We start from the raw sequence: 20,484 nt of genomic DNA, 5'->3' as shown, positions 1-20,484 counted from the left end.
GAGATAAGAGCTGCTTTCCTGGTTAGTTTGTTATGAGCAACAGTTCTTCATTAAACATTTTTTAAGCTATAAGCCAAGCCCTGGAAATACAAAGAAGGCAAGAATACAGTCTCTATCTTCAAAGCACTCACAGTCTATGGGGTAGACAATATATAAATTACTATGTACAAACATAATATGTACAGTGTAAATGGAACATAATCTCAGAGGGAAGGCAGTAGCAGTCGAGATCTAGAAAGGTTTTTATAGAAATTGGTAGCTAAGCTTACACTTGAAAGAGGCCAGAAAAAAGCAAGAGGTTGGAGTGAGGAGGGAGGACATTCTAGGCATGAAGGATGAGTGAAAATACTTGAAGTCAGGAAATTGAAGTGTCATAGTCAAGGAATAGCAAGAAAGCTTTAAATGCCAAGCAGTGGATTTTATATTTGATCCTAGAGATAATAAAAATCTACTAGGGTTATGAATGAGATGGTAATGGAAACATGATCAGACCTACATTTTAAGACCTCCCTGGCAGCTGAGTGGAAGATGGATTGAAGTGGGAGAGATTTGAAGTGGGGTGATGAGGATTTGAACCAGGGTAATGGCTATGTCAGTGGAGAGAATGGGAGAATATGAGAGATGTTGTGGAGGTACAAATGAAAAGATTTAACTGACTGGACATGTGGGGTCCATGCAAGTGAGGAATTGAGGATGAGAGTGTTTTTTACCCTCAGAACTAACAGGCAAGCTATGATGAAGAGAAAGTTTAGGGGAGAAAAATAATGCATTGTTTGGGCCACGTTAAGTTTGAAAAGCCAAGAGGACATTTGAATGTCCAAAAAAAATGTCCAAAAGACAGGTAGAGATGCAAGACTAGCTCAGGAGAGAGAAAAGGGCTGGATATACAGCTAAGGGAAACATCTTCATAGAGACTGAACCATAGGAGTCAATGAGATCACTAAGGAAAAAGAAATAGAAGAGGGGCAGTGGATAGAGCACCAGCCCTGGAGTCAGAAGACCTGAGTTCAAACCCAGCCTCAGACACTTAACACTGACTAGCTGTGTGAGTCTGGGCAAGTCACTTAACCCCAATTACCTCGCCAAAAAAAAAAAAAAAAAAGGAATAGAAGAGGAATTCTTAACCTTTTTTGCATCACAGACTCCTTTGGCAGTCTAGTAAAGTCTATGGGTCCCTTCTCAGAATGATATTTTTAAATGCATAAAATAAAAAATACATAGGATTATAAAGGAAATCTATTATATTGAAATCAAAAGTATTTTTTAAAAACTAGTTCATGACTTTACTTGTATACATGTTTTATAATGCCAGTAGAATCTAAGCCTCTCAAGGGCAGGAATCATGTTGTCTATTCTTTGTGCCTAGAGTCATGCTTTGCATATAATTTAATAACTGTTGAGTTGAATTGAATAAAGAAATATATTTCTGATTCACAATAAAAAAACTAATTTATGGACCCCCAGCTTATGACCCCTTGATATAGAGGGAGGAGAGAAGTGGGACCAGGACAGAACCTCAGGGGAAAATCACAGTTAGTGGACATAACCTGAATGAAGATCCAGCAAAGTGCTTTACAAATATTATTGCATTGGAGTCTCACAACAATCCTAGGAGGTAAGTGCTATTATTATTATCATTTAACAGTTGAGGAAATTGAGGCCAACAGAAGTCACATGACTTGCCAAGAGTCACACAGCTAATAAGTGTCTGAAGCTGCTTTTGAACTTAAGTCTTCCTGACTTCAGGACAAGCATTTTTATCTACTGTGCCACCCAGCTGCCTAGTGGATTTAGAATATTGGCAAGGAAAAGAGCCACCTCTTCATGTGAGACAGGGCGAAGATGTCTGAGTGATGTGATATAAGGGAGGAGGAAAAAGAGGGAGCTTTTTTAGTGAAGTATGAGGTGAGTTCCTCAGCTGAGAGGGTAGTTAAAGGGAATGCTATGAGGAGACTGAGGAGAGATAAGAATGTTCAGAACAGCTTCCAAAAATGAATAGGATAGCAAATTGATCAAAGAGGTCTAAAAGTATGGCCTTGCAGCACTGAGGGCCCAGATGGGATTATGTAACATATTTAAAGTGAACCTAGTCAGTCTAAAGTAGAGGATGCTATAGAGTTGAAGTGATTCACCAAGGGGTTGATACAGAGAAGGAAGAAGAGTATAGGCAGTGCAGAAATGAGGGCCTGGGAAAGAATGAGAGGTAAAAGGACTAGAAACCACAATAATTTTGACAAACAGGATTAGGCATTGTTAAGGCAAAGGAAAGATGGAATAATAAAAGATTTTAATCAGATAAAAGAATATCAGTTTATAAAGATGAAAGTGGAATACTTGTGGGTGATGGCAAGATCAAAGGTAAATTGTCTGTGTGTAGCTAAGGTGGGTGGCAGCAGGTCATGAGAATTGAGTATACTAAGGAATTGGAAGGTTAGGGTATTTGAAGGAACATAATATATGTTGAAGTCCCTAATATGAGAGAGGGATTGTGGGAAGAAAAGACTGTGAGCAGGTCATTAGATAAGGGCTACCAGGATCTGAATTGGGTGATAAATTTGAATACAATGAACCTAAAAGGAGGAAAGAGTACTAAGTGATGGTAGTAGAGGGATAGTCTGGAAAAGGTAATAGGGTATTCCAATTCCCTCATTGAGTCAGGCGGTAAGAATGAAAGGACAATTAGTATTAGAAATGGTGGAATGTCAGAAGACGGAAGGAGGAAAAAAGGCAAAAGTTTTAAATGAAAAGTTTAAGATTTACAAACCTGTCTTGGGCACTTCTGATTGAGGTTGATGGGGTGTTACTAATAAAATTGTGCTTTCAGTAGTATTCATACTGTTTTTCAACCAGTAGGACCTCATCAAATATCACACGGCTTGAAAACATGACTATAATAGGTAATGTGTTTTTTTTGTAAAAGTTTAAAAATGCTAAAATTATCCAAGTATTTTTATTAAAGAGAAGTTATTTTAAAGATAAGAAACCTAAGGCTTAACCTATAAAATGTACAGATTCTTGCTAATTTGTATTGCCAAAAAAAAATGTTACTGATCCCACCTTTAGAGAAACAAGGTAAGCAGAATTTTGAAATTTACCAAAATAGTTTCATCAACTTCTGGTGCAGAATCAAGTAGTTCATCTATTTCATCACCAAGGACAATATCTCCATCATCTAAATATGTTTCAGGCAAAGTAAAGGAAATCTTTCCCCCATTTGCCAACATGGCAGAAGGCAGAGGACTCTTTTCCATTGGTAATGGTAAAACAGGAGTTAAAGGTGTAATAGAAATTGTAGCCAATTCATTTGATAATTCAGGAGCAAAGTCGGGAGGAAGTAGAGAAATAACAGGAGCAGCTTCTTGCTTTAGATCTGATAAATCTGTAATAGTAAAAGAGTCAAGTTTTTTTTTTATTCTCATCTTATTTTCTACTTATTAGTAAATATTCCTAATATTATATACCATTCATCCTAATAGACAAGTGCCAGAAGATAAATGGAATGACACGGAGGAAAAGTACAATTAAAAAGATGATTCTTATATATTCAAAGGTTGATTAATTCATTTGTGGATAACCTATTTTGGACATAGAGCTAAGTGTTTGCTAGTACCACCACTGAAAGGAGGGTCAGGTCAGAGAAAGAAGATAAAACTCAGATTTCAATCACTCTCTTTATCTCCTAGTAGCACAGAGCTGATTATGACATTTTGTGTGTGCATATATATATGTATATAGTTTTGTGGCACTTACAGATAAGGATGAACATAGCAATTTAATTTGGTAATACTTTGTAATTCATATGACTTGTAAAATGTATGGTTCCTTTTAGTTTGGTACAATAGCTCAAAGCTTACCTAACTCTATATCTTCTACAGAGCTCTTTGAACCCTGGAAAATAAATCAAACAATATGTTAATATTTTAAAGAGTATTCATTCATTACTTGAAGTGTTTTCTACATACAATGTATGGTATTGGGCATTATTTAATGAAATTGTCATAAGAAAACAATTGGAAAACAAAATTGTGGAATAGGGTGTTATAAAAAAAGTCACTAAAAATATCACAGGTGAAAATATTAATTGCTATTTCAAATTAAGGGAAAATTTTATCATTTAATTTTTGGAATAAATATTAACTTTACCTTAGTTGCTACTTCCCCCGGAATTGAATTTGAGAACTGAAAGAAATTAAATATACTACATTTAAAACAAAATTGACTTAAAGTTAGAAAATAAAAGCTAAGGTATCAAAAGTACAATCCTCTACCTTACCTTTGCTCTGACATATGCTTTCCTTATTTTAAATCCTAATTTCTGAGCTAGTTCTTGAGTTAGTTTTATTACACACTCATCCTGAAAAGACAAGAGATAAACTGAGAAAGAAAGAAAAGGAGTGGAAACAACACAAGATAATGAGAAACATGAAAAGTAACTGGAAACCATTTTCCAGCAATATGCTTGCTTTTTAATACTTGTAACAAACTAAAACTGGATGAACTCTTTAACATTTGAATTATTCACATAGTCTTAAAGTGATGAACACTTTTATGAGGAATGAATCTTTCTGACATAAACAAATAAATTTTTTAAAAATTCCATACCTGAGGCACTGCCAAAGAACATTTTGCTATTGCATCATAAGCTTCTTTATATCTTCCTAAATCACTTAAAGCTTTAGCTTTCCGATACAGGGCTCTACAATTATTAAGATTTAAGCTTAAAACTTTATCACAGTCTTCGAGAACTTTATCATTCAATCCCTAAGTGACAAGCAAAGAAAGAGCATTTAAATTTAACAATGAACTTATGTAATACCAAAATATTCATGAAACACTAAATTTATAAAATGCCAAATTACTAAGTACTAAAAAGTCAGCCAACTACATATTTACATTTTAAAAATATCTAAATCTATCACATGCTTTTTTTCTTTCAAAGTTTTTTTTTATTCTTTGAAGGGAATGAATATCAAAACAAAGAACAAATATGATGGGTCCACTTGCTGATCTATTTATGAAGCCAAGAAAATCATTAAGTATTTATTTCAGCAATAAACACAGAATCATAGATTTCAAGCTGGAAGGTACTTAAAAGGTCAACTAATTTAACTTCCTCACAACTTATAGATGAGGAAACTAAGACCCAGAAAGGTTAAGGGACTTGAGGTAGGATCACAGAGGCAGAATGCACCAGTTAGAATTTGAATCCTGGTCCTCATATTGTAATTCAGTGCTTTTCCCATTATACTAGATATCCTTCATCTGCTGATCAGTGTCCATTAACACCAAAAAATAAATACGGTCACATTTCTTTATAAAATTCATGGTTTAGCTAATAACTAGCATTTATGTATTACTTTAAGATTTGAAAAATGCTTTACGTATATATGTTGTCTCATGTGATCCCCAAAACAATCCTATTAGAGAGATGCTATTATTAATCCTATTTTACTGATAAGGAAATAGAGAGAGGTTAAATGACTTCCCCAGGGTCACACATGTAGAACATGTCTAAGACAAGATTCAAATTCATATCTTCCTTATTCCAAGTCTAACACTCTATACACTGCGTAACAGAACTAGTTAAACAATTATTTAGTTAATTTTAAAAAGCACACAAGGGAAGCTACATATCAAAATAGTGACATTTTGAGAATAATTGTTTATAAGATTAATTGTTCTTGGTTTTTTTTTTCTGGTACCTTTGTTGATGTGCTAAGATAACTATGCGAGGGTAGTTGACCGAACAGATCATTAAGTTAAATGAAGTCTCAATCAGTTACAAAATGAAACAATCAATGCTGAGCTAAGAATATGTTCTAATAATGTTTCTCCCCATACAAATACACCCTCAGAATCCTTACATATGGACCATTTCCAGAGTGAAATAATAGTTAAGAGACAATTATGGCCAAAACTTTTTTTTAAGTTTCTTTACCTACAAAAGCTAGTATGATTTCCTTGAGAAGAAAGTAAATAAGGAAAATGGGAAAGATGGGCTTACTTTTGATAATTCTGTATTACTTCTAAAAGCATTTTATACTGTATGAGCTTTCCACAGGACTGTTTTTTTCCTCACCTTGAAAAATTCAACAACTTACCATATTTGAATAGCATGCAATACGATTTATATGCAGCTTTTCTAATATTTCATTAGAAATTGCAATTTCTTCAGACCTTGCATAATCAGCTATGTTTAAAGCTTCTGTATATTGACTTAATGAGCCATTCCAGTCACATTCTTGATATATATCATTTCCTTCATTAAAGAGATTTCTTATAAGTGTCCATAAAAACACCTAAAAAAAGGATAAAATTGTAAATGGCAATATTATGTAATGATTAATATTTTAGGGGGCACAACTTAACAAAATTGGTCATTTATACAAAAATTATTACAGGAGCTTTATTAACAACCAATAAGATTGAGATTGTCTGAGTGATTTATTGATGGCAGCATGGACAAGTAGATCTGGTTTATAATGAGACTATAAGTTTAGCAATGAGCCCTTAAGAGTCTATTAATCTAGATGTGCTGATACATTCTTATGAACAGCTCCTATAGCTAAAAAATGCGTGGCACTTAAAGGGATCAAAACAGTCAAAAACAGAAAAGTCCACATTTGGATCAACAAGACTGTCATGGCAGTATGTATAGGGACTGGGCTCCCTTACATCACTGCTTTCTTCTTTTTTCTAACTATTAAGTCTCCTTCCTTGAGAGCCTCTCCTTCCTCCCCTCTTATTCCCTATTATCATCTCCCTCAACTTACTTCCCAGTTTATACCTGAATAAAACAAGGAAAATAATATACTTCTCTACTTCCAAAAAGATATTTTAAAATGCTGTCTTTAGGGAAGAAATGAAATGATAGATGTGGCAAACTTTAATTAGTTTTCAAAGATTTCATACAAAGAAATAATACATTAGAAAGGAGGAAATATAGGAATAAAAAAGTATTTGGTATGAAAAAAATTATCACCACACATCAACACTGAATGATAAAGCAATGAAACTGAATTCAAAGCTTTAAAGCATCTGTTACCTCATACTGTTCCTGTGTTCCTCGGTATGGCAAAGGTGACCTAAGAAAGAGAAACAAAATTAATTTCCCCATAGGTTTCATTACCAGACTATTCCAGCATTTATTTTGCTAGTCTTCAATTTCACTTTAAAGTTACTAAGCTTATTTCTATGTTAAGAATACAATTACACTGAATTTTTTTCTTCAATCACCATTCACATTTCACACCTATGGCCAAAAACTCTAAGAATGTAGAATTTGTGTCTCTCAAATTATACCAAAAGCAACTATTAAAAGAAAAGGCTAGTTTTTAAAGTGTAAAGAAAAATTTTAAAGACAGCATAAAATCATACATCCATTTTATTTGATCCAATGTTTGACAGCAACAGCTTTCAAATTAAGTTCTAAGTCTGAGATCTTAACTTTAGAAGACTACAAGTAAGAGTCCATCAGTCTATAATTCATTATGCTAATAATGGTCTATTCATCTCGGGGCTTTCAAAGAACAGTTCAACTGCCTATGTTTTTGACAAGTATCATTATGTGAATATAAGACTTATGCTCTAGCAAGTGAAAAAAAATAAATGAAGAAAATAACTTCAAAAATAGTTTTTTCATTAAAGTTTATTCAGTAAAACTTTTCATGAGTTACTAGAGCATATTTATATTCTCCAATCCGATGTTTTAGAAAGTACAAAAAGATTAACTCTAAACACTAAAATAGGAAAGGCAGGCTACACTTCAACTTGAAACTGACATGAGAGTATAGAAAGCAAATAATGGAAAGAACAATAATGTCTAAAAGTACACTTTATAAATGGACAAACACCCAACTCAACCACACATTAAGCATCTACCACATGCAAGATATTTTGATAAGATATAGAGATACATTTCTTGCCCTCAAGTAATTTACAATCTAGATGGATAGGTTTCATACACACAAATGAAAATATGACATCAGTTAGAATATTAGGAGACAGACAATATAAGAATCATATAGAGGTAGGAGAGGACAAGATAAATTCAGGCAAAAGCTGAACAGTCCGTTTTACCTAGAGAATAGCATATGCGAAGCATAATGCAAAATATGTCTGGAAATATAGGGTGGAATCAGAACAAGGAGAGTCTTTAATTCCAGACTGAGTAGTTAGGACTTATTGCGAAGGCATTTACTACTGAAAACACTAGGTGGTTCAGTGGATAGAGCAGTGAGCCTAGAGTCAAGAAGACCTGACTAAGTTCCAGACACTTGGTCAATCCAGCCTCAGATACTTACTAGCTGTGAGACACTGAGCAAGACATTTTACTTCTGTTTGTTCCAGTATCCTCTTTGTAAAAAGGGGATAATAATAGCACTTAGCTCCCAAAACTGTTGTGAGGATCAAATGAGATATTTGTGAAGCACTTACAAATGAGATATTTAAATATGTGGTTCTAGAGGACAGAACTAGGATCAATGAACAGAAATTACAGGAAAGCAAATTTTAGCACAACAATAGAAGAACTTCCCAACAACCAGAGCTGTTCAAAAGTGAAATAGAGTAACTTCTGAAATAATGAGATAATATTTGCAAAAAAAAAAATGCTTAGCACAGTGCCTGGCACATAGTAGGTACTATATAAATGCTTATTCTCTCTTCCCTCTTTCCCTTGTGAGATAATAGTTTTTCACCAATGAAAGTGACTCAACCAAGAGTGGATATGCTCATTTATAAGGGATGTTGTAAAAGGGATTCATATCTTGGATAAAAGATGGACCTAAAGATATCTAATATCCTTTCTAATGCTAAGATTCCACAAATCTATGAAACAGTGCTAGAGGAGCCACTGAATTATTTCAGACAGACAACAACATGATCAGAGTTGGCTATCTGAAAAATTACTCTGGTAGTAGAATTTAAGAAGGACTGAACAAGGGAGACTAGAGCAAGGAAACCCATTAGAGACTATAAAAGTAATAAGTGCCTAAGTTAAGATACTAACAGCAAGAATGAAACCAGCAAGGGATGGATAAAAATGATATCATGAAAGGCTTAACAGGGTTTGGCCACTGGTTAGATATGGAGTGTAACAGGGAGGGAGGAATCAAAATAACTTCAAAGTTCTGAAGTTGGATGCCTGGGAGAATGGCAGTGCCATTAGCAGAAACAGTAAAGTAAGAACGAAAGAAGCCACGAGAAAAAATGTGTTCAATTTAGAGAGGGCCATGGAACAGTCTGAAATCAGGAAAGAGGTGGAGCTATGTACAGAACTGAGTCACTTTCATAGGGGCAATCACTGATGCTTTGAAAAGAGATGAAATCACCAAAGCTTCAGGAAGCACAGAGCAAAGAAAATGTCAAAGACAGAGTTTTGGAGAATGCCTCCACTTATGGGATGGGGAAGAAATGGTAACACAGGAAAGAAAAAAGGGGTCAAAAAGGCAGGAAGAATACCAGGGCTGGAGTGAAGGGTTTGATAAGAGAGAAAAGGGTTTGGAATAGTTGTGGAGAATGCAATAAATGGGGAGTTAAAAAGACTACTCTGACACGCAATGAAGGACCCACTTAAGATGGAAAACAGGAATCTGCAATTAGCCCAGATAGTGTAGTCTTGTAACTTTCTCCAGAAGTATCGATGGTCTGGTAGCAGAAGCAGACAAACCTAATGGTGAAGGCTACCCAGATGTAGGAATTAGCAGCAAGGATATGGTAAAGCACTAAAGGATTCATGAATTGAAGCAACTTTTATCTTTTGAAAAGTCTGACAACTGAATCAACTTAGTAAAGCCAGAATAGGGGTGATGATTGATCTAGGAGAATAGAGAAAAGTTAAATATTTAGTGATAAGCAAGCTCAGTAGTAGTCAAAACATAGAAAGGGTAGATCAGAAGACTATAACAAGAGTAATGAATTTCAGTACTCAAAATCTTTGAGGGGATGGAAAACAAAGGGATAACAAATAAGGTCTAAAATGAAGCTTTCTTAGTGGTTCTCCACTAAAGTAGAGCAAAGAAAGATATAACTAGAATTGAGATCAAGGAACCATAAGGCCAAAGTGTTAGGAAGTTCATAGATAAGGAAACTGAAATTATAAAGGGTAATAATAAAATGTACAGAAAAAGGTACTGAGGAATTGAGTTCAAATCCTACTTCTGCTACTTACTACCTGTGTAACCTTAGGGAAGCCAATTAATGCTACCTAGGCTTTAGTTTCCTCATTTGTAAAATAATGGGGTTAAATGATGATTGATCTTTAAGGTCCTCTAAGTCCTATGATTTCCTATGATAGTGAGAAATGAAAAAGAAAAAAAATTATGAGACAAGTGTCAGTCACTGAACATTTTTAATATGAAATCACAGAATAAACCCAGATTTTACATTTACTTCTTATGAAGAAATACAAATGCATGTTATAAGAAGCATTATAATTTTAACATATATGTATCATACATTGCCTTTCAAAATAATGTTAAGGTGTAAGATCTTACTGTATAAACTGCAGTCCTTTTTTAATATCCTGCTGTCTGTTTCTTCTGTCTTCAGAAACATTGGACATGTTATCCTGCACATCCAATTGCTAGACTCACCCTCTGAAATGAAAATAAATACATATAATCACACAGGTCATCAGGGTTTGATTAATGTAATTATCCAGAGTCAAATTAAAAGATTATGGAATAAAGTATTAAAATACTCCAGATATCTGGAGTTGTGAAATGATCCAACAATTTTGGAGAGCCATTTGGAACTATGACAAAGGGCTATAAAAATGTGCATACCTTTTGACCCAGCAATAGCACTTCTAGGTCTGTATCTGAAAGAGATCATAAAAAAGGGAAACAACCCACTCATACAAAGATATTTATAGCAACTCTTTTTGTGGTGGCCAAGAATTGGAAATTGAGGGGATGCCCATCAATTGGGGAATAGCTGAACAAGTTGTGGCATATGAATGTAATGGAATACTATTGTTTCTAAAGAAATGATTGAGCAGGCAGACTTCAGAAAAATCTGGAAAGACTTGGACTGATGCTGAGTTAAGTAAGCAGAACCAGGAGAAAATTGAACACAGTAATAGCAACACTGTATGATGACCAACTTTGATAGACTTAGATCTTCTCAGAAAAGCAATGATCTAAGACAGTTCCAAAAAACTCATGATGGAAAATGCTATCCACATCCAGAGAAAGAAGTATGGAGTCTGAATGCAGATTGAAGCATAGTATTTTCTCTTTTTTTGCTTTTGTTCTTTCTTTCTCATGGTTTTTCTCTTTTGTTCTGATTCTTCTTTCACAACATGACTAATGGGAAAATATGTTTAATATGATTGTACATGTATAACCTATATCAGATTGCATGCTGTCTTGGGGAAAGGGGAAAGGAGGTAGGGGAAAAATTTAGAAGTCAAAATCTTAGTGAATGTTCAGGGGGCAGCTAGATGGCACAGTGGATAGCACTGGCCCTGGAGTCAGGAGGACCTGAGTTCAAATTCAGCCTGAGACACCTAACACTCACTAGCTGTGTGACTCTGGGCAAGTCATCTAACCCCAATTGCCTCACCCAAAAAAAAAAAGTGAATGTTCAAAACTAAAAATACATAAATTTAATTTTAAGAAAAGAAAATGGGGGCAGCTAGGTGGCGCAGTGGATAGAGGACCAGCCCTGAAGTCAGGAGGACCTGAGTTCAAATCAGGCCTCAGACCAAGCACTTGACACTTTACTAGCTATGTGACCCTAGGCAAGTCACTTAACCCCAATTGCCTTAAAAAAAAAAAAGAAAGAAAGAAAGAAAAAAATGCATATTTTTGCCTTTTAAAAATACTATTTTATTGCTACCTTTTTTATTTACATCACCTTCATTTTTAATTTTTTATTAATTTATTTTGATATATCAACACTCACTTCCATAAGATTTTGAGCTTAAATTTTTTCTCCCCTTCCCTTCCCCCCTCCCTCCCCAAGATGGAGCACAATCTGATATAGGCTTTACATATACATTTCTATTAAATATATTTTCACATTAGTCATGTTAGAGGGAAGAATTAGAACCCATACGAGGAACCACAAGAAAGAGGAAACAAAACAAAACACAAGAGAAAAAATGGGAAATAGTACGCTTCCATCTGCATTCAAACTCTATAGTTCTTTCTTTGGATGTGGATAGCATTTCCCATCATGAGACTTTTGGAGATGTCTTTAGATCCTTGTATTACTGAGAAGGGTTAAGTCTATCAAAGGCAGTCATCACATAATGTGGCTGTTACTATGTACAATGTTCTCCTGGTTCTGCTCACTCAACTCAGCATCAATCCATACAAGTCTTTCCAGGTTTTTCTAAAGTCCTCCTGCTCATCATTTCTTATAGCACAATAGTATTCCATTACATTCATATGCCACAACTTGCTCAGCTATTCCCCAACTGATGGGCATCCCCTCAATTTCCAATTCTTGGCCACCACAAAAAGAGTTGCTATAATTGTACATGTGGGTCCTTTTCCCATTTTTATGATCTCTTTGGGATACAGTTCTAGAAGTGCTATTGCTGGGTCAAAGGGAATGCACATTTTAATAGCCCTTTGGGCATAGTTCCAAATTGTTCTCCAAAATGGTTGGATCATTTCACAACTCCACCAACAATGCATTAGTATTCCAATTTTCCCACATCTCCAACATTTATCATTTATTTGTTTTGTCATGCTGGCCAATCTGATAGGTATGATGTGGTACCTCAGAGTTGTTTTGATTTGCATTTCTCTAATCAATAGTGATTATTTAGAGCATTTTTTCATATGACTACAGATAGCTTTAATTTCTTCATCTGAGAACTGCCTATTCATGTCTTTTGACCATTTATTAATTGGGGCATCACCTTCATTTCTAAATAAATTCTTTCCCCTTGCCTATCCATCAAGCCATTCCTTGTAACAAAGTTGCTTTTTTTAAAAGAAAAAAAGTTTAATAAAACTTCAATAAAACATCAACGTTTTCTTATTGCAGGTCTGATCACATCCTGCCCCTACTAAATAAACCTCCAGTGGTTCCCTATTATTTGGATAAAATATAAACTTCTCTATTTGGCTTTTAAAGACCTTCACAACCTTGTTCCAACTTATCTTTCCAACCTCATTATATATTACTCCCTTTCCTGTACTCTACAATTGAGGCAACCTGACCTTCTCTTTCTTACATATGGCACTCCATTGTCCATCTTTATACCTCTGTATTGGCTATGCCCCATGCCCAGAACATACTCTCTTTTCACTTCCATCTCAAAGAATCTCTTACATCCTCAAGACTTGGTTCAAGTACCACCTTCTACATAAAGATTTTCCTCCTTCTCCCCACCTACCACCAACTATACCCACAAAACTGCTAGTGCTCTCCCTGTCTAAACTACCTTGTATTTATTTTGCATTTATTCTGTATTTATATAGTTTCCTCTCCTCTCATTTCAAATCTTTTCTGACTTCTAGTCCCCTTACTCAATTGAAATTGCTCTCTCCAAAGTTACCAATGATCTCTTCATTGCCAAATCAATGGCTTTTTCACAATCCTCATCCTTTTTTTACCTCTCTGTAACATGACACTGGTGACCACTCCATTCTCCTAGATATTTTCACCACTTTAGGTTTCATGATACTGTTCTCTCTTTGTTCTGTCCCTAGCTATCTGACTTATTCTCAGTCTTCTTTGCTGGATCATCATTCATATCACAGCCTCTAACTGTGGGTATATCCTAAGACTCTGTCCTAGAACCTATTCTTTTGTCTATATACTCTTATCACTTGGTGACCTCATCAGCTCACATGGGGTTATCTTTATGAATATGATTCACAGATCTATATGCCCATGATACATCTCTTTCCTGAGCTCTAAGTATGCATCACAAACTGCCTGTTGTACATCATGACCTGGTCTTCCATGTGTATCTCAAACTCCATATAGCCAAAATATAATTCATTATCTTTTCTCCTAACCCCACCCCACTCCCAAACTTCCCTACTTCAGTCAAGGGCATGACCATCCTTCCAGTTACCCAGATTCATAACTTTAATGTCATCCTTAACCACTCACTCTCACAGACCCTATATATCCAATAAAGTGCCAAATCCTGTAATTACTACCTCCACAACATTTCTTCCATCTTTTCCCTTTCCTCTATCCTCTCTATTACATAATCACTACTATTTCAGAACCTATTCATCTCTTGCCTGGTTTCTAAGTGGTCTCCTTCCTTCAAGTCTCTTCCCACTCTAATCTATCCTTCATATACCTGCCAAAGTGGTTTTCCTAAAGCATTAAGTCTGGCAATTTCATTCCCCTATTTAATAAATTCCAAGGCTCCCCATTATCTGTAAGATCTCATATGAACTTCTTGGTTTAGTATTCACAACCTGTACCCATCCTACCTTTCAGACTTATTACATAATATTAGCCTTCACACAAAGTATGGTCCAGCAAAACTTGCCTTTTTATGGCTCCTTACACATGGTGCTAAATTTCTTATCTTCATGCCTTTGTACTGGCTATCCTCACGTCTGGAACATAGTCCTTTCATCTCCATTTCTCAGAATCCCTAGTTCCCTTTAAGACTCAACCCAAGTGCCACCTTTTATTTGAAGTCTTTCCTGATCCCAGATGCTAGTGCCTCCCCCACCCCTATTACCTAGTGTCTGTTTTGCAAATATACCTATATTTTTATGTGCTGTCTCACTTCACTAGATTGTAAGCTTCCTAAGAACAAGAAGTGCTTCATTTTTGTCTTGTATACCCAGCACCTGGCATTTAGTAGGTATTTGATAAATGTTTGTTGATTGACTGAAGTTAAGTCAAGAGAGGAAAGAAAAGGATTTGACCATTTATGGCAGCAAATGAGATAAGGTGCTTGCCTTTCTATCAAATGAATTGTCCTCCAACGCTGCTAAAGTACCACAAATTGGCTGCAGGGCTTACCTGTATGCCCCACTTAAAGCTCAAACTCAACATGTTTTCACTGAAATTTAACACCTCTCCCCTAAAACTTATTATCCCTTTCAATTTCATACTTTCTGTCAGATCCTTATATATGAAACTTTGGTTTTACCCCTGACTTTTACCTCTCTCTCACCCTTGATATCCCTTTATCAAGTCCTATTGCTTCAACCTCTATAATATCCTTCAAAACAATTCCCACTGCCACAGTATTAGGGACAATCTGGACCATCAGCCTGGATCATTTTAAAAGCCTCCTGCCAAGTCTTCATACAGTCTTTCTCAGCCCTCTGTACAAGTGTTTTTCAAAGTAGGGGCTATGGCAGTTCCTGGTACACAACAGGAATGGTGTGTTGAAACTGAAGCTAAAAGGCCTACTAAAAGAGCTGCTTTACAGAGGACTAAAAATTCACTATTAAGTATCAATGATTTACAAGGCACTATAGTAGGCCCTGAAGATACAAAGAAATAGCCAACACAGGAGTTGTCAAAAAATTGCATCATATGTCTGATAAAGGATATTTCGTAGTCAATTTACACAGAGAATTAAATATGTGAGCAAAAGTCATTTTCAAACAGATAAGCGGTCAAAGCATATGAACAAATAGTTCTCAGAAGATGAATTGCCAACTGATAATGATCATGTGAAAGATTGTTTCAAATCATGACAAGATGAATACAAATTAAAATAACTCATTTCATCTCACATCTAGTAAATTGGCAAAGGTGACAAAAATGAAAATGGTCAGTGTTGGAAAGGTTGTGAGAGACAAACACGTTGAGACACTAAGCTATGATTCCAATGATTCTGGAAAACTATCTGGAATCAAAGTAGGTACAACCATGTCCCAGCATCCTGAAAAAGATCCCTCTGCTCCTGTAGCCCTTTTCTCTAATTGGACAATTCCTCTTGAGAACAGAATTTTCCCCAACATATTATTTATTTTTAGCATTTTTTAAAAAATTTTGAGTTCCAAGTTCTTTCCTCCCTCTAACCTCTCCCTTACCTTTGGAGAAGGCAAGTAATACGATATCAATTATACATGTGAAATCATTTAAAACATACTTCCACATTAGCTCTGTTGAAAAAGAAAGAAGGGAAGAAAAAAGAAAGAAAAGAAAGAAAAAATGAAAGTATTATACAGTTATCCCTTCCACATCAAGGGGGTTAGGAGCAAAAATCCAAGTAAAACTTTTTGGCCCTCCATGCCAGAAGCCCGATTTTTTTCTTTTTCTTTTATGGGGTGTTTATGGTACCATATTATAAAATTTGGGTTGATATTATACAATACTATACATATGTTTTATGCATTTCTGAATTTCTAAACTTTTTCCATGTTGTCTGCTGGCCTTCACATGTCATCCATGGCTTCCACAAAACTCCCAATAAATTCCCATTTAATTTCTTATGCCGACCTGCAGCATATTGAAACTGAGATGGGGAAAGTCATACTGTGGAAGGGATAATTGTACTTTAGTTTGCACTCAGAATTCATCAGTTCTCTCTCTGGAGGTGGACAGCATTTTTCATCATAAGTTCTTTAGAATTGTCATGGATCACTGTATTGATCAGAGCAGCTAAATCCTTCACATTCACAGTTGATGATCATTAGAATATTGAGGTTACTGTGTACAATGATCTGCTCACTTCACTCTGCATCAATTCATATAGGTCTTCCCAGGTGAAACCACCATTATAAAAGAATTAAGTGCCTATGCCATAATGTTCATACCCTCATTTTTCCAACAGTTTCACTCTTGAATATCCAGACTTTTCTCCACCATGCTCCTGCCCCAATACCTTCCCTCTCATCTTTTCAACTTTCTTTTACGTGTTGTCTTCCTCATTATAATGTAAGCTCCTTGAGGGAAAAGATTGTCTTTAGACAGTATTTGTCTTTAGACTGTATTTGTATTTCCAGTGCTTAGAATAGTGCCTGTCTTATAGAAAATACTTAATAAATGCTTACTAACTTAACTTGACTAAAATGCCCATCATTTCTGACAGAGATTTCACTACTGAAAATATGCCAATGAGTACCAAAATATTTAGAGCAATATTGTTGTGGTAGTTTAAAAAAAAGGAAATAAAAGTAGGTAATTATTGATTGGGGAACAGATAAACAAATTTTGATACAGGGATATAATGGAATATTGTTACTCTATAAGAGATTACTAATATGAGGAATTCAGAGAAACGTGGAGGTATCACGTGGAAATAGCACAGAGGGAGTTTGAATTCCCATTGTCTTGAAGATGGGAAAGGTAATTCCTATGGAAAGATTCGGGAAAGTATGATCCTGTCATCCTATGGTGGAGCTCTAGATACTTTTTCCTATTATGTCATGGCCATATACAAAGATACTACAGTGTTTAATAATATCACAGAATTCTTTACTTAAGGTACATTCTGGGTTAAATAAGTTTATTGTATTGGTCTGAATACAAACTGAACTTTTTCCTAAAATTCAGTTCATATAAAACCAGAGTATAACCTATAATGTTATTCTTTCATTTTTATCTACGTATTTTTCTTCTTTCAAAGGGATCTCATTTCAGGGATACAGTCTATCTAAAGGAAAATATAGCACTTAATTATGATACAAATATTCCCTTTTTTGATTATGAGCTACTTGGCAGGGATTTTGTTTCATTTAATCTTTGTATCTCCTAATCCCCTCCCTAGTCCCATAGTTCTGTACAAAGTAGGTACTTAATAAACATCTGTTGAATTGACCTAAAATGACTTAATGATGTAGAAACAAATTTACATAACTATCTTTAAATAAATAGGACACCAATTATACTACATCAATGTATTAGATTAGTACCGAATTTAAAGAACAGACTAATAAATTCAGAGAAACGTGGGAAGGTTCATATGAAGTGACACAAGGAGAAGAAAGCAGGGCTAAGTTAACAATATACATGACTGCAACAACAGGGGGGAAAGAAACAGAAACCAAGAAAAACATTTAAAAGTCAGCAACCAATAAGGTGTACAGGAGAGGCAAGAAAAAGGAACAGGTGTTTGCAGGGTAGACAAAGAAAGGTGTTCCATAGCCTTCACACAAAGTCAATGTGAAAAGGCAACAAAATGTTGATCAAATACATAATCAATATTAATCCTAATTGCCAACATAATCATTCATCCATTTTCTCAAAGAAAGCACTTTATAAAGGCAGTCATTTGAGTCAGGATTGTGTGTTGTGTAAAATAATTATCAATAAACAACATTTATTTAGGAACTATCTTCATTAGGGGTAGAGAGGCAACATCCTAAGGAGGTAACAGTGGTGGTCAAGGAAGACATTGCTGCCAAAGCAACCAGAAGCCTAAAAAAGGACCCCCCCCAAAATAGATTGTTATTAAATAATAAGCCAACGGATTTTCAGAGAAAATGTTCAACCAAATCTGAATATTTTACCTTTTGTAGACAGTCCAAACACTTCATTAGGGGGAAAGAATCATAACTCAGTTGAGTCAAGAACTTAGAAGAAGAATTAATGGGATCTAAGCAATAATTTTTCTTTAAAAGAAAAAAGCATCTTTGAAAATTCCAACCTCCTATAGTCATTACTGATTGTAGTTGATTAAGGCCACTTGAATCATTTATATTTAAAACCAATTATTAAATTATTCAGGGAATTTTTATATTATGGTTTTCTGTTCTTTTTACAACATTACTACTTTTCACTTCAGTCATGCAAGTATTTAACAAGCCCACACTAGAAACAAAAAATGCAATAGGTAGTGGAAGCACATATTAAAAGCGACAAAAATAAATCCTTTACAAGTGACTATAAACAAAAAAGAAATATAGTAGAAAGGAATGAGTACTGCATTAGAGTCAAGAAACTCTGGTTCAAATTCCAGCTCTGACTCCCTGTGTGTGGAACTGTGAAGCCCTACAACCATTTTGGAAAGGGATTTGGAATTATGCAAATAAAGTGACTAAAATATCCATTCCCTTTGAAACAAAGACTTCATTTTTGGGCTTATGCCCCCAGGAAGCCATCAATAAGGGGAAAAAATGCCCCTATATAGTTCAAAATGTTTTAAGCAGCATTTTTTGTGATACTTTAGAATTGGAAAAAAAAAGTAGATGCTCATCAATTGGGGAATGGCTAAATAAAATGTGGTACATGAATGTAATAGAATATTACTGTACTGTAAGAAATGATATGTGTGATGAATACACACAGAAGCATGGAAAGATTTATATGAATTGATGAAGAATGAAATCAGCAGATCCAAGAAAACAATATACACAGTAACTACAACAATGTAAATGGAAAGAACAACCTGCCTAAAAATCAAAAGTAAATGTAACAGATTATAAAGATAAAGTGAGACTCAAATGAAGAAGTATAAGAGGACGTCCCCAACCTACTCCTTAGTGGAAGTGAGAGATCCTCAGGTGTTACACATTGCACATGTTTTTGAACTTTTTCAATGTATCATCTGTTGTGCTGACTTTTTTTCCTCTCAAAAATACTATTTATCATATGGGATGGATCTCGAGGAGGGGGAGGGATGGGAGGGTGGCACACAGAATACTACGTAATAAAAAGAAAATATCAACAATTTTTTTTTAAAAGAAGCATAATAGAATGGAATGAGTATTACATGTAGAGTCAAAGGACTTGGATTCAAATTCCAGCTCTGACTCCCTGTGTGAGCTTACACAAGTCACCTCTGCAGACTTTTTTCTTCATTTAAAAAATTGAAATCTTGTTTTTACAACACCTTCACTTCCCAACATATTCCCTCCACCAAAAGTACCCCTTATGACAAAGAACAGAAAGAAAAAAATAGCAAAACTAATATCAATCAAGTCTAACAGTATATGTATGCTGTGTGCAACCTGCAGTCCCTCAACTTTGCAAAGAAGGGAGGGAGGGACGTTTTCATACCTTTTTTTCAATGTCAAGTTTTGTCATTACACTAACAGCATTCAGTTTGAGTGTTTGAATTTTTGTTGTTCTTTCCATTTACATTACTGGAGCCACGTATATTGCTTTCCTGGTTCTGCTTATTTCACTTTGCTTCACTTCACATATTTATCTCCCATGTCTCCTTGTTAGGTTTTGTTTTGGAGGGTTTTTTCCCCCATTTTTTTTTTATTTTTTATTTTTTTATTGGTGAGGCAATTGGGGTTAAGTGACTTGCCCAGGATCACACAGCTAGTGAGTTTCAAAGGTCTGAGGCCGGATTTGAACTCAGGTCCTCCTAACTCCAAGGCCAGAGCTCTATGCACTACGCCACCAAGCTGCCCCTTTTTCCCCATTTTTAAAATAGAGAGGGTTTGATTAGATGACTGCAGAGGTTCAATCCAGCTCGAAGTCTGCAATTCATTCGTATAATACTTATAGGATTTGGGGAGGACAATTGTGGAGGGGGGGATGAGGAGGGAAGTAGCAGTAGTAGTAGTAGCAGTAGTAGTAGTAGTAGTAGTAGTAGTAGTAGTAGTAGTAGTAGTAGTAGTAGTAGTAGTAGTAGTA

General features: G+C 35.2%; 1 protein-coding gene across 3 annotated transcripts in view; it reads right to left on the bottom strand.

Annotated features, from left to right (window-relative positions):
- The window catches only part of ZC3H7A (zinc finger CCCH-type containing 7A), a 53,902-nt gene that overhangs the window by 27,482 nt on the left and 5,936 nt on the right, over positions 1–20,484 (bottom strand). For all 3 annotated transcript variants that reach the window (XM_027839323.1, XM_027839322.1, XM_027839324.1), the window contains 8 exons: positions 10,497–10,598; positions 7,046–7,085; positions 6,102–6,299; positions 4,603–4,761; positions 4,274–4,354; positions 4,144–4,179; positions 3,855–3,888; positions 3,096–3,379 (listed from right to left, as the gene is read on the bottom strand). In XM_027839323.1, coding sequence (XP_027695124.1) covers positions 3,096–3,379; positions 3,855–3,888; positions 4,144–4,179; positions 4,274–4,354; positions 4,603–4,761; positions 6,102–6,299; positions 7,046–7,085; positions 10,497–10,564 — 900 coding nt within the window. In that variant the 5' untranslated portion in view covers positions 10,565–10,598. The remainder of the gene's footprint in view (positions 1–3,095; positions 3,380–3,854; positions 3,889–4,143; positions 4,180–4,273; positions 4,355–4,602; positions 4,762–6,101; positions 6,300–7,045; positions 7,086–10,496; positions 10,599–20,484) is intronic.

This window comes from Vombatus ursinus, unplaced genomic scaffold (genome assembly GCF_900497805.2).
Source record: "Vombatus ursinus unplaced genomic scaffold, bare-nosed wombat genome assembly UNPS02014832.1, whole genome shotgun sequence".
Taxonomy (NCBI): Eukaryota; Metazoa; Chordata; class Mammalia; order Diprotodontia; family Vombatidae; genus Vombatus; species Vombatus ursinus.
This window is presented reverse-complemented; position numbering and strand designations above follow the sequence as displayed.